We start from the raw sequence: 15,894 nt of genomic DNA on the forward strand, positions 1-15,894 counted from the left end.
ACAAGGCAAATATTCCACCATGTCGGGTGACACTTCACGTGAATTGATTTGACGGATTTTCAAAGGAAACATTTTGACCTCCGGTGTGTTTTGGGTGAAAATTTTGTTGACTTTGCAATGACTGATGAACCAATTACCTGCTTGATCAACTGAATACTTATATATAGGTTAAAATTAAACCATTAACTCCAACATCGAAATTTCAGTACATTTAGCCTAAATTTTTATATAATTTTAAGACCTTGGTTTACCCCTGATTGACAACACAAAAGTGCTGTGCTTAGTGTGTAGAATGGCACAATTTGCTTGACATAGAGAGGTAAGGGTGCATGTTAAGATCTGTATGGAGTAGGAAAAGAGATCCAGATTTGTTGCCACTTAAAATGAGTAATAGATTGTCCTTGTGCATCTCTCTGGCCTCTCCACACATATTCCAAAACACAATTTCTTCTCTCTATCACATCTACCTAATACCAGCATTGGCTCATAAATGCAATGCATTGCTACCATCACAGAGAGGTTACTTAATACTAACTGTGGAAATAACTATTATTTGAAGTCAGATATGAGGCCACTGAGAGGTAGAGAGAAAGGTCACGCAGTTACAATAGTGGCCCACTCCTCAGAGGCGTTGAAAAGAACAAGTCAGATAACATAGACACACATCTCTAAAAATAACAGACCTTGTCCTCCAGCCACAATAGAAGGAGAATGACAGAGAGAGAAAGGCAGAGAGAGAGAGAGAGAAAGAGAGAGAGAGAGAAGGAGACCAGGGATGGAATAATCAGCCTTTCCGGGTCTTATCGGAGGAAAGACAGGGTTGCATGCCTTTTTATCAGTAGAGCTCTGATTATGGCCATAGCTTTTCTGAGCTTTTCCCCTCTGTGATACTCCAGTTCTCTCCTGAGCAGCATAACAGCTGCTAGTTCATTGCTTGACCAGGATGTGAGTTTAACTCACTGAAATTGCCTGTCATACTGTAGGTGTTCATGTGACAACATCCAGTGTCTAAGCTGGGTTCAGTTAGGTACAGTACAGACATGGAAAACTGGAGAGTTGGAAGCAACACCAAGGGTTAAAATCTCATGACAAGAATTAAGCTTTGTCTTAACATTTTATTTAAAAATCCTATTTGAAACTTTCAGAGCAAAAATGACAAAATCAAAATTGCAAACGTCTACCGAGTATTATTACGGTTTTATTTCTATAATAAGTGTTTATCTTTTATTTCGTGGTACATACATACTTTCAAGAATTGTTTATTGTTTCTAATTTTTTTCTTTCTCTACAGTGCTTAGGTAGCACAGTTTAAATTTTTCTTTATACATACAAATATAAACATACTGATATTTAGGAAAGGGTCCCTCACAAAAAAAATTATTTCAAATCAATTATTTTTTATTTTATTCAAAAAATCATATTTGGTGGTCGTTGGCATCACAACATTTAAAAACCCCTGATGTAGGGCAAAATATGTCTATTGAATATCTGGATTCCTACAAAAGGGCATTCTGAACGTAAATCTGTATTTTACTTTAAATCCCCATTTAACAAAACAAAACCTACTGCCAATGTTTTTGATGCAGAAGAACCATACCTTTTAACTGGAGACTCAATCTTTCAGCTTCTTTAGGAATTTATAGGAATTTAAAAACAAAGTTATAAAGTAACATTAGTTGTATCATGGACAAACTCTGTTTCTAATTGGTATAAGCTAAGATATATTTTAAAACTCAGATATGTTATTGAATTTAGCTTAAACTCTGCGGACCCCCTGGCGCGTCCAAAATGGCATAATAAATATTAAATATATATGTATATATATTATGGAGCACAAGTTATGGAGCACAAAGTTTTTGTAAAATAACTTACTCCAAATTATGTGGGTAGATGACTTAATTCAAGTATGCCCAATTCTGCAAACATTTCAATTATACTGCAGAGAATATTTGATAATTATAACTGTGATAAATACAACGTCAATGTAAATAAATATATAAAATATTTGTTAAAAGTAATAAAGAATCATGGTACATCATAAATTAAAGAATGGCACATATGACATGCAACTACAAATTAGTTACAGATTTACTAGTAAAAACTACATTTTCTGCTTTGTGGTGACATCTTAGTATCTCAGTCCTTTCAATCATAAAGAATAAATCAAAGTTTAACTAAAAAGAAAAAGCTTAAAAAGCATCGCTCACCCAATAAGTGAAACACAAGACGCTGGTAAAGAAACTCATACGTTGTTAAAACAACATGAGGGTGAGTAAATGATGACAGAATTTTCACTTTTGTGTACTATATCTCATCAATGTGCAATTCTACTCATTTTGAAACGATGTGGACATTTAACCTGTACTGTCAGATACAACATTTTATGCATATTTTGGTCTTTACTCAAAAGAAAGGGAACAGTCTTTTCTTCAGAATGTACAATACTGTAGCCAAGAAGAGAGCGAGAGCCAGGAAAATAAGCAGCTTATCTGTAAGTTCCCGCCGATTGTACTTAATGATGAGTTTTCGGCCCAGCTGTATGGTTCCTGACATAGCTTTAAACTCTTCGTGGGTTTCCTGCACTGTCCTTGATGAAGTTGCTACAGGAAAACAAACAGGGTGTTAATATTCAGAATATATAGCTACCTCCTGTACATTCAAGGTATAGATTTTAACACCATACGGTTGGCTGGGAATCAAACCTATGACCATTAAGCTGCAAATGTGATCTTTTATCCCTTTGAGCTACAGCAACACATGCATTGAAAATAGGGTAGCCATAACATGGCTGCAGGAGGCGCAATGATACTCACTGCCCGAAAATAGTCCCCTTTGTTACTTTTAATAGCAGGGGACTATTTTCGCCGCTGCGTAACATCATTGCGCCTGCTGCAGCCAAGTCCTTGATTATTACGGCAGTTTGAGAGTATAGTTCCTAGCCATATCGGCATAGAAAATCGCAACTTTTATTTTTACATCGGTCTTAGTACACAATGTAACTACAGAAGAGTCAAATTTTAAATAGGAAAAAATATCAAAACACTTTATTTGTTTGCGCGCGATGCTAATGTTCTAATCAGATTCAATGGATTATGCTAAGCTATGCTAAAAGTGCTAGCGCCAGACCCGGAGATTAGCTGAGTGGATTCCAGGACGTTGAAAATCAAATGTTTAAAGGAATAGTCTACTCATTTTCAATATTGAGGTGTGTTGTTGCCTTGGCTGGGAATTGTTGATGCATCCCTCTATCGTCTGTGTGCGTGCACGTAAGCGCTGGAGCGCGCTGCGACACTTCGATAGCATTTAGCTTAGCCCCATTCATGCAATGGTACCAATCAGAGATAAAGTTAGAAGTGACCAAACACATCAACGTTTTTCCTACTTAAGACGAGTAGTTATACGAGCAAGTTTGGTGATACAAAATAAAACGTAGCGCTTTTCTAAGCGGATTTAAAAGAGGAACTATATTTTATGGCGTAATAGCACTTTTGGGAGTACTTGCCTGAAAAGTCCGCTACCCTTCTCCCTCTCATAATAGGAGAGGGAGGGTGTTACTGCGCCGAGTCGAAGTACTCCCAAAAGTGCTATTACGCCATAAAATATAGTTCCTCTTTTAAATCCGCTTAGAAAAGCGCTACGTTTTATTTTGTACCACCAAACTTGCTCGTATAACTACTCGTCTTAAATCGGAAAAACGTTGATGTGTTTGGTCACTTCTAACTTTATCTCTGATTGGTACCATTGAATGAATGGGGCTAAGCTAAATGCTATCGCAGTACGCTCCGGCGCTTGCGTGCACGCGCACGGATGATGGAGGGATGTGTCAGCTCTTCTTAGTTAAGGTAATAACATGGTTTAATATGGAAAAATGATAGACTATTCCTTTAACTCTAGGGAGGAAATGAGCCTATTTAAAAAAAAAAGTGGAGTGTCCCTTTAAAAATTATAAGTCTATTTGCATTATGTTAATAGTCACAATTCATTTGTGCTGTACTTTATTATTTGATAAAGGATAATCTCAGTTTCTTTACATGGTGTCTTTAGATCTGAACTTACCAAGTGAGCTTATGGTCTCTTCACTCTGCTGAACTTGTTGTGACATCATCCGACTGATGCTCATCAAACTCTCGGTTATGTCACTGGAGGTCTGAGCCAGGCTCTCTTTTGTCATTTTCCTTAATAAGCAAAAAAAAAAAAAAAGGATTTCACCATATCAGAAATAGAATAAACAATATTGTTATTTTGTAAGCATTTTTACTTCTAAATGATTACCTGTGTCTTACAGACATGTTCTCTGAATTTAATAAATCTTCTTTCTCCAGCTTATCGATGGACAGTTTACAGGCAAGATTTGCCTTTCTCCATGCTGTCTGATTACTGCAAAATAGACATTCTTCATTTGGGATGCGACACATTCTTTTCCATGCTTTTAAAATAAAGCCTGCATTTATACTTCTGTTAAACAATTAAAGATGCAAGAGCGATAGGAAGAAAATCTGAAGTGCATTATGGGTTATCATGATTACCTAAGCATCTGTTTCTGATGTCTTTCTACTTTATTGAGAAGATCCAGCTTGTCGGACTCTTTGTCTTGTTCTTTTCCCATTTGCTCCAGATCCTGTTGAAACAAAATGCCATCCAGTTGTCATTATCAAACTACTCACAATCCACAGATTTTGAAATAAAATTATAATTTTATGAACCACACATTTATTCTGTCTTACCTGGATCCGTTGTCTCAGATTATTGAATTTCTCTTTCACTTTATAATTTAAATCCGACAGTTTGCTTTGTGGTCCTGTGCATTCACTGACATCCTGCAGTTGTAACAATAATAATTATTTTAACAATTTTTAACATTTAAACTCAAATTAATGTATCAGCTTGCTATAATGGATACAGGAGATAGACTGGTAGAAAAAGTACAAAACAAAATAATTGCAATTTTTTTATTTAAGTAACACTAATACATTGAGCAGTAATTGATTATTAAAAATATGTTATTTATTTATTTATTTTCTTTGTATGATGAGAGATGCTTCCTGTCATTCATTCATTTCACCAGCATAAACTGTCCTACAGTGACAATAACATGACATCAGGCATACTAGTTTTGGTCAATAAATGTAAAACTTTTAGATTGTTTAAATTTTCATACCTGGATGAAAGCTTTTATTTCTAAGTCAAACTTGATGATTTCTTGCTCACATATTCGTACGTGGACATCTGCAGAGGCTGCCATCATCACGGCAGTCAGTGAACACTGATGACTTCCGGACACTGAGACTGAATTTCAAAATAAAAGTCCGACAACATTTATCGCAAACAACATGCCACTATAAAATAATATATAACGTGGACAATAACACAAACGTATAGCTTACATTTTGCTATTAAATTATGTTCTAAGATGCCTCAGAAAGAAAGAAAATATTACGTTAAGTTGAACAAAAAAAATAAAGCAACATTAAAACAAGCATGCATAATGCAAAACAATATGTAATGAGCCATAGAATGTGCTATGTGTTGTGTAATTTACGGAAAATGAAAGATTACCAAAAAAGTAGACAATGTACCGAAATGATTTAATTATTTTAATAAGTGACTGATTAACTTATAAGCGACCACTTGTCTTGTTGCTTAGCGCCCCCTGCTGTTAACAAATGAGATCAAACTCAAAATCGTTTATTCAGCACGTGGATATAGCAGGGTTTTTTTAATTCGATTTGGTACTATTTTACACAAGTACGGTGTACATTTTCAAAACCAGCAAACAATGCAAGATACATGTTTCAAATCGACCTTAGAATTGAAGTGCTGAAATTAATATGCTATAGGCCTACTATAAAAGACAGACACAGTTTCACTTAAGGCAATATACACTTACATTACCCAACATTTAAAAAAAAACATCCTATGGAAACTCAATAAGATGTGCAGCATTAAAGAAGCCAAGTAATGGCCTACGTCCTACGACACCATCTTCAGAGATGCACACATGGAGATGTTTCCTCCACGTTGTCCAGGCACTTGGACAGTGGCCCGTTGGCCGATGTCTGACCTCTCTGTTGGTGCCCATGCCTACCTCTCTGATGGATCCCTTTTCCTCAAGCTCTTCCTATTCCTTGATTGTCTGCTCCATGTTAAAATAAATTGCCAGTGTTTACACACACTTTTATATCTAGTGACCAATTGTGGTTACCCCTATGTGAAATCAATTAGCAATAATAACGAGTATTCATCATGTGTGGTTACACGTAATTATATGCTCGTATAAGCACACATTTTATTTCTGTATTTTATTTTTATATATTATTATATATATTATTTCCATATATATTGCTGAAATTAAAATATATAGGTATAGCCTACCAAAGATTCAGTGATTAACCATTAAGATCAGTTGGATTAAGTGTCCGTCAAATGTATTTACGCAAATCAGATGAGAAGCATATCAAAAGTATTGTGAGCATTGCATTGTGAAAGACAATTACTTCATATGAATGTATGTCTTTGATGACACACTAATTAGGTGTGGTGATAAACTGAATGTGTATTGTACGTTGTACTTACGCAATTGAACATGTGATTACATGTTTGAAAAAAAACACTTTTTAATGATCTGCTTTGAGTTTTGAACAGTTTTTAACAGGTTTTACCACATACTTGCGATAATAGTACCAAAGCAAATAAAAACAAACTTTACATTGAAAGCCCTAATGCTGTTTAAAACCAAAAATTAAGAAATCGTGACTTAAATTTTGCATTTTGGATCCATAACCTAACAATCTTTGTTCACTTAAAAATAAACCATAAACATAAAAATTCAAGTGCAATTAACCTAAGATTATCGGTTCAAAATGCTGTGAGGAATGCCCATAAGCCCTTGGGCCTGAACATTTTGAATGATTTATCTTTGGTCCAAGATTAACAACTGATGGGTCATTGTTGATAATAAAAATTCTTAGAGTTTTACACTCTTTATAATTTTTTGTAAATTTGAGTTTTTTTGTAAAGTCACCGTTTAGGTGATCAGTGTTTCCTTTGGTATGAATGCACCACATTGCATTTCTAGTTTCCACTATAATGAAGATATGTGAACAGTGCAGTTTGTTGTGTGCTTCTGTGGAGAATTAAGTTCATTCATTCATTGACACAGAGTCAGTCCTGAATACCTTTCATTACACGCTGTTATATAAAGTTTAATGACAATTTAAGTTCAGTCTTTATGAACACTAAGTGAATTTAATTGTTTAAGTGCGCTGTACAAACTCCAAGTTTGGTAAACTTAACAATTTTAGTTTATTCTATGTGGCCACCAAGTTAAGTGAACTTAAATATCTAAGTTTTTGGGCGAATGTTACTTAAAGGAGCATTTTACCCGTAGAAACATTAATCTTGATTGAAAGTGCATCATATTTGTATTCGAAATGTAACATACATTTCAAATTTGGTGCCTATTTGACCAAGAAAATGGGTGTTTGTAGTCTCACTCCCTCAACAAAGATATAGCACTTCCTGCTTTCAATGATGCAAAATTATGATTCTTACATCATTGAAAGAAGGAAAGTGCAACACTGAAATCTGTATTTCTCCTGTCTCAGCGGCAACTGAGGAAATGATGCACGACCATTCAAAAACATGACTGGGGTTCTAAAGCTTAATGCAAATGGGTGAAGTGTCCCTTAAATGGAATTGAGGCAATGAGTTTACTCAATCAGATGAGTTCAGTCTTAACTTATTAGGGTTTTCCAGTGAACAGACAAAAGGTACACTGTAAAAAAAGTCCGTAAAAATTTCAATGTTATTGCAGCTGGGTTGCCGGTAATTTACCGTAGATTTACATTTATGTTATTTACTGGCAAGAGTTTGTTCAAAGTTAAATAAATGTTAAATATTAACAAGTCTTTATCTTTACAGAATAAAACTATACAATAACAGCCTCATGCAAAGCATTCTGGGAACCAGAAATCACCATCAACCTTTTTCTGTTTTTTGCTTCAGATTTTGTTTCCCAGAATGTTTTGCTTGATGCTGTTTTTTAGTTTTACTCTGTAAAGACAAAGACTTGTAAATGTTTAATGTTCATTTAACTTTGAACAAAATGTTGCCAGTAAATAACATAAATTTAAATCTACGGTAAATTACCGGCAACTCCGCTGCAATTTCTACGGATTTTTTTTACAGTGTAGCCATGTCCAAAATGTATAAAAAAAAAGCATTTCTGTTCTGAAAAATCTTAAATGCATTTCCCGAACACACTGATCAACGTTTTCCTAAAGCGCTTTGGATTAAAGCATCAGTCAAAGCATAAAGGTAAATGACCTGAATATGCACCCAGTATGAGGAAATGGTCTGTAAGGGAGTTTTTAATGTGAGGAGTGGCAGTGGTTGTGTATTTTTTGAAGAGGTGCTACAGCCTACAGGTGAGGTGGGGAGTTCAGACCGCAAGAGCAACAGTACTGAAATGATCAAACATCTTCATGCAACATAGGTAAGTGTGCTGTTTTGAAACATTTTACTGAGAAGTGCATTACAGATACATTGTTAGTCTTGAAACTTAATAACAGATTAGATTTATGAGAGTATAAATGGTAAGCATAAAAGTTTGTAAATTATTACTAAAAAGAGGCTTGTTTGTGCATTTATTGTTATATACTAAAATGATTGATGATTTTATATTGTATTTCATTTGTAGACAAGCATTAGTTATTAATAATCAGATAAACAGCTTTAGATTTTGTATTTATTTGTTCAAAATATTAGGCTATATTGGAAGAGAAGGTGAAGATGTCTAATACTTATTCATCTGCTTTATTCATTTTGGATGAATATGCAATAAATATTCATTTTGCTCCTGATACAATCTAGCAGGCTCTCTAAAATAATAACAGTAATTGAAATCATAATGGTTTCAAAGGGTTATTAAGTTCATTCAATTTATTTTACATTACACAATGTCACACTTTTATTTTGATTGATACTTTTACCATCCTGACTGGTGGGTTCTTAAACCACATTTACATTATCTAAAAATTGCTGGGTTTGCATAGTTAAGTGAAATATAGTCAAACCCAACCATTGCTTTTATTTACAATCTTACAAATAAAGGTACTACATAGTGCTATAGAAGAACCATTTTGGCTAAAATTTTCCATAAAGAACATTTACCATCCGAGGAACCTTCTGTTTCACAAAATAAATAATTTTTTGAAGAATTTTTAACCAAATGGTTCTTTTAATGGTTCTTCAATGACATCATTGTGAAAAACCATCGAAGCACCTTTATTTTTAAGAGTGTACCTAGAAAGTGTCTGTATTTTTATCCAACCAGGGTTCAAATACAACCAAGCAGTTTATAGAGTTAAGGAGTTTGGATAACAATTTGTGACATCATTGAAGTTGTCACATTTACATAATGTGTTCCTGTAGCCTTGTGTTAATAACGTAGATGGAATTGATTTCGATCCATGGGAAACATTCAGGTTAATTTGAATGCCCATTGTTGCTTTGGATAAAAGTAACTGGCAAATAGATCAATGTAATAATTATAATAATTGTATTTGTTGTCAAACAGAGGATGGGCCGTGTTTACTCAGTTCTTAATTAATGTACATGATCTCTAAATACTTTATTGTAAGGGTGGAGTAAGGATCTCATTTTTTCGGGAATTTTTTTCCATAACATGCTGCCTGTCTTAAGGGATTAGTCACAGCATTTAGAAAAAGGATCTGCATCCGTGGGACGTACTATTTGTTTTGTACTCAAAGTATGACTTTTTGTATAGCAAGTTATCACAAAAGTTACCCGATTTCTAACTTCACCTCTCCTAACACTGAATCTTGTGTTTATAGGTATTCAAGCAGTGATAACGTTTCATTGCGTAATGTAAATTTTTTTTATGTAAAAATCATGGTTATTTAGCAGATGCTTTTATCCAAATGAATACGTGTGCACTGTGTTATTATGTCTTCAGTTGCTACACCACGAGTGTATTAAATAAACATGCAAAGTTGATTCGGGATTATGATATTTACTTTTCAGTGCTTGCTTGCATGCAGTTCATTAATTAAACAAGTTAACATAAACAAATACACCCATATGTACTAATAATACCAGCACTGTACAGAGTTTACTCTTCTGTCGTGTATCTTGTCACAATAGTCACATGTTAAAAACAATTTCTATATCTATATATCTATATCTATCTATCTATATATATATATTTTCTGTAACAAAATGTACTTAGCACCATATCCTAAAAATGTAAATATGTCATTACAGAGATTTTATCATAAAGTAAAGCTGATAAGACGTTGAATACATAGACATTCATGATTTATTCAACCTCACCAATGAATGAATGAATAAAGGAATCAATTAACGTCTTATTTGTCTACAGATATGCAAGACATCAGGATTCCTGAAGACGTTGAAAGTTTCGGGCCTGGATTTTAACGAACATTGATAATCTTATTGTTCCTGCCTCCATCCTCAGTCCGCAATGAATATCAGCACATTCCCTCTGAATCTCACCAATTCAACCAATGGGACAGATGTACCCATCATCGGTGGGCCCTCGTGGACAATGGCCATGATGACACTGATAACAGTCCCACTGTCTATCATCACAGTCATCGGCAACATCCTGGTCATGATCTCATTTCGGATCAACCCGCTCTTGAGGACAGTGAGTAACTACTTCCTCTTGAGCTTAGCTGTGGCTGATTTAACTTTGGGCGCTATATCCATGAATCTCTACACTACCTACATCGTGATTGGCCACTGGACTTTAGGAAACCTGGCCTGTGACATCTGGTTGGCCGTGGATTATGTGGCAAGCAATGCGTCCGTTATGAACCTGCTGGCCATTAGCGTGGACCGCTACCTTTCTGTCACGAGACCTCTGACCTATCTGGCCACGAGAACGCCCAGAAGAGCCATAGTGTTGATTACGTTGGCGTGGACCGTGTCGTTTGTGATTTGGGCACCAGCCATTCTGTTCTGGCAGTATATAGTTGGTGAAAGGACCGTTCCAGAAAATGAGTGCTCAGTGCAGTTTTTATCTCAGCCTGTGATCACATTTGGAACGGCCATCGCTGCGTTTTACCTGCCAGTGAGTGTGATGGTTGCGCTGTACTGGAAAGTCTTTCAGGTGACAGAGAAACGCTCAAAACAGCTGGCTGGACTGACGGGAACACAGGGGAAAGACACTGGAAAATCATCACAGGTAGGCCACAAATATATTTACATGAATGTATATAGACCCCATTGTCAGAATTAATCCAATACCCTCAAATTCAAGGACTAAATGTAGGGACACATTTCAAGTGAAAGCAAGGTTACATCGTGTTATCTTTTAAGATACATTGTTACAGTTCCTTTTTGAAGTAATTCGCGCTGCGTCACTGCTGTGACACTTTGGGGAAGCCTCCAAGTGTCGTCTGAATGTGTATATCAAATTCAACCAATGGTGAGGCTTAACGACAAAGACAGGGTGACGTGGGAGCCAGGAAGTAAATAATGCTAAAGACGGCATTACAGGGACGAGGAAGTATGGCAAGGGAGACGCAGCGTCTCGTTCCCTTCTCAGGGAACAACAGTTATATACGTAACCCGAGATGTTTTCATGTGTCAAACAGATCTATGCAAAAAAGCATTTTGGTATGAATCAACATTCACACACAGAAAATATAAGCATGTAAACCGAACAGTTTAGCACGTTTGCTTAAAAAATGTAGAATTTTTATGAGATTATCCTACACTACACAGGGAACAATATGGATTTTTTTCCCCAAGAAAACTTCTTGCATAAAATAGATTCAAGCACTTTCAATGACCTGTATCTATGTATGTATATTTTCAAAAACTTCCCAGGGCCTTGAATTTTTCCCCTAGATTCACAAACCTTTGATTTCAAGGACCCGTGGTAACCCTGTGTCAAGTATTTAGGGTAAACTCCCCTTTCACTTGAGCAATAGCAGGCAGTTGTGGGATCTTTTAAACCTAAATTAAGTTAAATCCTAATTTCTAATTCTAATCGAATGACTTCAGACTCCTCAAAAAAGCTCAAGATGTGTATCGTGCCAAGAGAGGTCACACTAAATACTGACAGACGCCTGAAGAAGACATTTAGTTCTGAAAATTGTTTTGTTTTTAATTTGTTTACATATTTCCTGTATTTTCTGTTTGTGTCTTAAAAAACTAAATATGGATGACATTAAAACTTTACGTAAACAACAAAGCTGGTGATGGTGGCCTAAGACTTTTGCACAGTATAGACAGTTTCAGCAGTAACAACATAAACAAGCGGCTGTCGTGGTCCGCACGTAACTTCCGGTAAACTACGCTAAGAATAAATAACAACAAAGTTCTTTAAACGTAGTTTATTTATATAGCAAGCAAAAAAACAACACAAAGATTACCTAGGAAACCAAAACATTTGTTATTTTCGACGAGGCATTTGTTCAAGAGATCAGTTTAGAAACTAGTCAGACCATTAAAAAAAACGAATCCGGAAGTAAAGTTCGGGTACAGATGCGTCCGATGAAAGCGTCTATACGGTATATATATATATAAAAAGAGAGAGAGCGAGAGCAAAGGTCATGGGGTCGATCTCAGGGAATACACATAATGTTAAAATCACAATAACGATTGTCTTATTTTCCCCGCCGTGACATATTAGAGTGAAACATAACTGAAATGAATAAAGGTAGGGTTTGGCTTGAATTTGTCCATCGAGAATTGATTGGATAGTTGGAAGTTGGGTTATGTTGCTATTTGCTAATCGCAGTGATCTTTTCCCGAGCTTTGCCCATACCCCATGTCCGGAAGTAAAGAGAGATCGTTCCGAGGAGGGAAGGAGGTTTGCATTTTTGAATAAAGATTATGAGGGGACATGAATTTGTAAAAAAAAAGTTATTTGTAAAAATACCACAATATCCCCCCAAAAATTTAATTTTAATTTCATTGTGAATGCATTCATGTAAATATTGCACTTTTAGGGCAACACACTGTAAAAAAAACTTAAAAAAGTAAGTTACATGGTTGCCTTAAAAATTTGAGTTCATTCAACTTAAAAAATATTGGTTGACACATTATTTATTTTTTAATGCAACTAGGTAACTAACTTTTTTAACTAGGTAACTAACTTAGATTTAACCAAATCTTTTCTTTACAGTGCACCAAGATTTAGATGGTACCAGCTAACCAGTGTACATAGTGAGTTTAAAGGCCGAAGTATAGTCCATTTTTTACGTGTACGCAGGGGTCTGCATACAGAGCTTGTGGCGTAGTTTTCTTCATTTTCATTTACTGCAATATGTGCATTCGAACGTGTGCATATGTTCGCATACACGTAAAAAAAGAAAATGAAGAGTATTGTTGCAAAACGAGATAACCACCGTTTTTTTAATTGTTCAGAAATCTTGTTTTTTGGTTGTGCATTCCAATTAATTTCAATGCAACTGCAGTTGGTTTGTTTTGATTTAAACCTTCATAACTTAAAAAATACAGCTAAGTGGCACCATAAAACAAAATAATAACATGATAACGTAATAATAAACATGTTTTGACAAAAATGTAAAAAAATGGATTTATCTCGTTTTGCAACGAAACTCTTCAAATACTCCTGGCTTAAGGCACATTTTGTTTGACCAAAGGCAGAGAGTTTGAAAATTGAAAATAAAAATCAACAGAAATTACAGACTTCACTTTAAAGTGATAAAAAAAAATTAATCTTGATCTTAATGAATAAAACTCTTAATGCAAAATTAATATAGATGCACTTTTTTATTTATGCCTCCCAGAGATCTCGTTGTACTGAGTCCTGCTGTAGAAATGATGTCGGAGAGCAGACAGAGCAGAAGCAGAACAGCAGGAGAACCATCTGTCCCACCATCACCCAGAGAACAGCAGCATGGTGGAAAAAGAGAGAAAGAGTCAATACACCCAACTCGGATCAACAAGACCAAGGAACGGATCAACAAGATGACAAACGCATTCCACTTGTTCAAATAAAAAACAACAATGTTCCTGCTGGCCCTAATACAAGCAATGCTACGTCCACACAACCCCGCCCTCTTAAAGTAAATGCGGGTGCGCAGTGTCGAAAAGCTCGAAGCTCATCTCTGATGAAGGAGAACAAAGCGGCCCGGACCCTCAGTGCCATCCTCCTGGCTTTCATTGCAACATGGACACCCTATAACATCATGGTTCTGGTGTCGACTTTCTGTGATAACTGTATTCCTGAGGGACTGTGGCACCTGGGTTACTGGTTATGCTACGTTAACAGCACGGTTAACCCCTTGTGCTACGCGCTGTGCAACAAGAACTTCCGGGACACGTTCAAAGCCCTTCTGCTCTGTAGGTGGAAAGAGCATAAAAAGGGAATAAGATGGAGCCCAACAGGAAATGCTTGAATTATTTTAACAGCTGGATTATTGATGAATATAATGAGAGGTTCAGCACCTGAAATAGTCTTTTATAAGGTTAAACGGTGTGTCAATTATTCAAGATCTAAAAGATGCACCAAATGTACCTTAGGTTGAGCTTGTCTATGCTTTGTGAAGATTAAAGGATTGCAGGACTTCGGGTTTTAAGATTTCTCAGCAAAATTGAGAGTTACAAATGTAGCACAGAAAAAAATGGTCCCAAGCTGTCAGTGGGACAGTACCCTTTAAAAAAAAATACGGTCCTAATATGCACCATTTAGGTACAGATACGTATACATCTGTTATGAAATTGTATCTTTAAAGTAATAATATTGGGTATACCAATATGTAACTCGAGATGACCTCTTTTGGTGCAAAGGTGCCACCCTAGTGACAGCGAGGGATATTTTTTCTGACAGTACACTGGATCAAGGATAAAAAATAATTTACAAACATAGTTTTGTAGTCAACTTTCAAGCTGTGATATACATTAATCCATTTCAAATAGTTTTTCAACTTGTTGTATAACTACTATAAAGCAGTTTTAGCTTACATTGGATATATGTACTTTAGATTTTTTGCATTTTTATAATTTGATACGTTTTTCTTGCAGTAATGAAAGTATGCACTTGGACTGGCATGGACTCAACAAAATGTAGTGCACAACATAATGGATCTTTACTTTCATTAGCTTTTAAATCTTTTATGGGCAGTGTTCCAGAGATGTGTTTGGTCCCAGACTAAAATGCATGTTTGAGCTGTCTTACCAAAAGGTATGTTTGTATAGACCTTTTGCGTGTTTGCAAACAGAGATGACTTTTTTTGTAAAAAGAGATGACTTTTTTTGTGGGCGGAGCCCAACTGGTGGCAGAAAGTAACAGTGTGAAGTGTTTTAGCATTAAATTATACTTTTTATGGATCTGGTGTTCTTTCAAAGTCTGTTTCCCTTTAGTGTAAAGTTTCTTATAGCGTTTTCATCACGTTATGTTTATTTTTTAGATAAATAAAATATTTAAATGGCTTGACTACTGATATGTGTGCATGGATGTAATGTATATGTATTGTTCTTTATTGGTAAATCAATAATTTTTCCATTATGAATCGCGAAAGTACATATAACAAGCAATACTATCATGTATTCTATATAATATTATTTATTTAATATTTCATCATTGTTCAGTTTTTCTTCCCTATATTTTGTTCTAAAACTAATATAAAACTATTATGTTTACATACTATGCATAGGCCTGTTTATATATTAATAACACTTTACATCATATGTGTGCTATATTTATTAATTATGTAAACATAATAATTTTAGAACAAACAGGAAGAACACAAGCTATGATATAAGGTAAAAAGAAATAATAGGAAACTGAAAAATTATGAAATATTTAATAAATGATGATATTGTTTTTTCAGTATAACCAATTCAAATCTTTAATCTTTCTAAACGTAATGT

The 15,894-nt window shown here is 35.2% G+C and overlaps 2 protein-coding genes across 2 annotated transcripts; one reads left to right on the top strand and one right to left on the bottom strand.

Moving 5' to 3' along the window:
• Positions 1-1,895: 1,895 nt before the first annotated feature.
• bnip1a (BCL2 interacting protein 1a) lies at positions 1,896-5,306 on the bottom strand. The gene is made up of 6 exons (XM_073854129.1): positions 5,159-5,306; positions 4,725-4,817; positions 4,527-4,618; positions 4,273-4,377; positions 4,057-4,175; positions 1,896-2,600 (listed from the first exon to the last, which is right to left on the bottom strand). The coding sequence occupies exons 1-6, from the start codon at positions 5,243-5,245 to the stop codon at positions 2,404-2,406; spliced, it is 693 nt and encodes a 230-aa protein (XP_073710230.1). The 5' UTR covers positions 5,246-5,306; the 3' UTR covers positions 1,896-2,403.
• A 3,076-nt stretch (positions 5,307-8,382) lies between these two features.
• chrm1a (cholinergic receptor, muscarinic 1a) lies at positions 8,383-15,821 on the top strand. The gene is made up of 3 exons (XM_055177503.2): positions 8,383-8,494; positions 10,403-11,230; positions 13,809-15,821. The coding sequence occupies exons 2-3, from the start codon at positions 10,505-10,507 to the stop codon at positions 14,418-14,420; spliced, it is 1,338 nt and encodes a 445-aa protein (XP_055033478.1). The 5' UTR covers positions 8,383-8,494; positions 10,403-10,504; the 3' UTR covers positions 14,421-15,821.
• Positions 15,822-15,894: the final 73 nt, after the last annotated feature.

Source organism: Misgurnus anguillicaudatus, chromosome 16 (genome assembly GCF_027580225.2).
Source record: "Misgurnus anguillicaudatus chromosome 16, ASM2758022v2, whole genome shotgun sequence".
NCBI classification, from domain to species: domain Eukaryota; kingdom Metazoa; phylum Chordata; class Actinopteri; order Cypriniformes; family Cobitidae; genus Misgurnus; species Misgurnus anguillicaudatus.

What these genes read in the sequence shown, in the direction of transcription:
- bnip1a (XM_073854129.1), bottom strand. Translation starts at nt 5,245, where the DNA reads ATGATGGCAGCCTCTGCAGATGTCCACGTACGAATATGTGAGCAAGAA. An exon ending in ATCTGAGACAACGGATCCAG is followed by an intron (nt 4,619 to 4,724) that starts GTAAGACAGAAT and finishes TTGTTTCAACAG; the next exon opens with GATCTGGAGCAAATGGGAAA. An exon ending in AACATGTCTGTAAGACACAG is followed by an intron (nt 4,176 to 4,272) that starts GTAATCATTTAG and finishes TTGCTTATTAAG; the next exon opens with GAAAATGACAAAAGAGAGCC.
- chrm1a (XM_055177503.2), top strand. Translation starts at nt 10,505, where the DNA reads ATGAATATCAGCACATTCCCTCTGAATCTCACCAATTCAACCAATGGG. An exon ending in ACACTGGAAAATCATCACAG is followed by an intron (nt 11,231 to 13,808) that starts GTAGGCCACAAA and finishes TATGCCTCCCAG; the next exon opens with AGATCTCGTTGTACTGAGTC.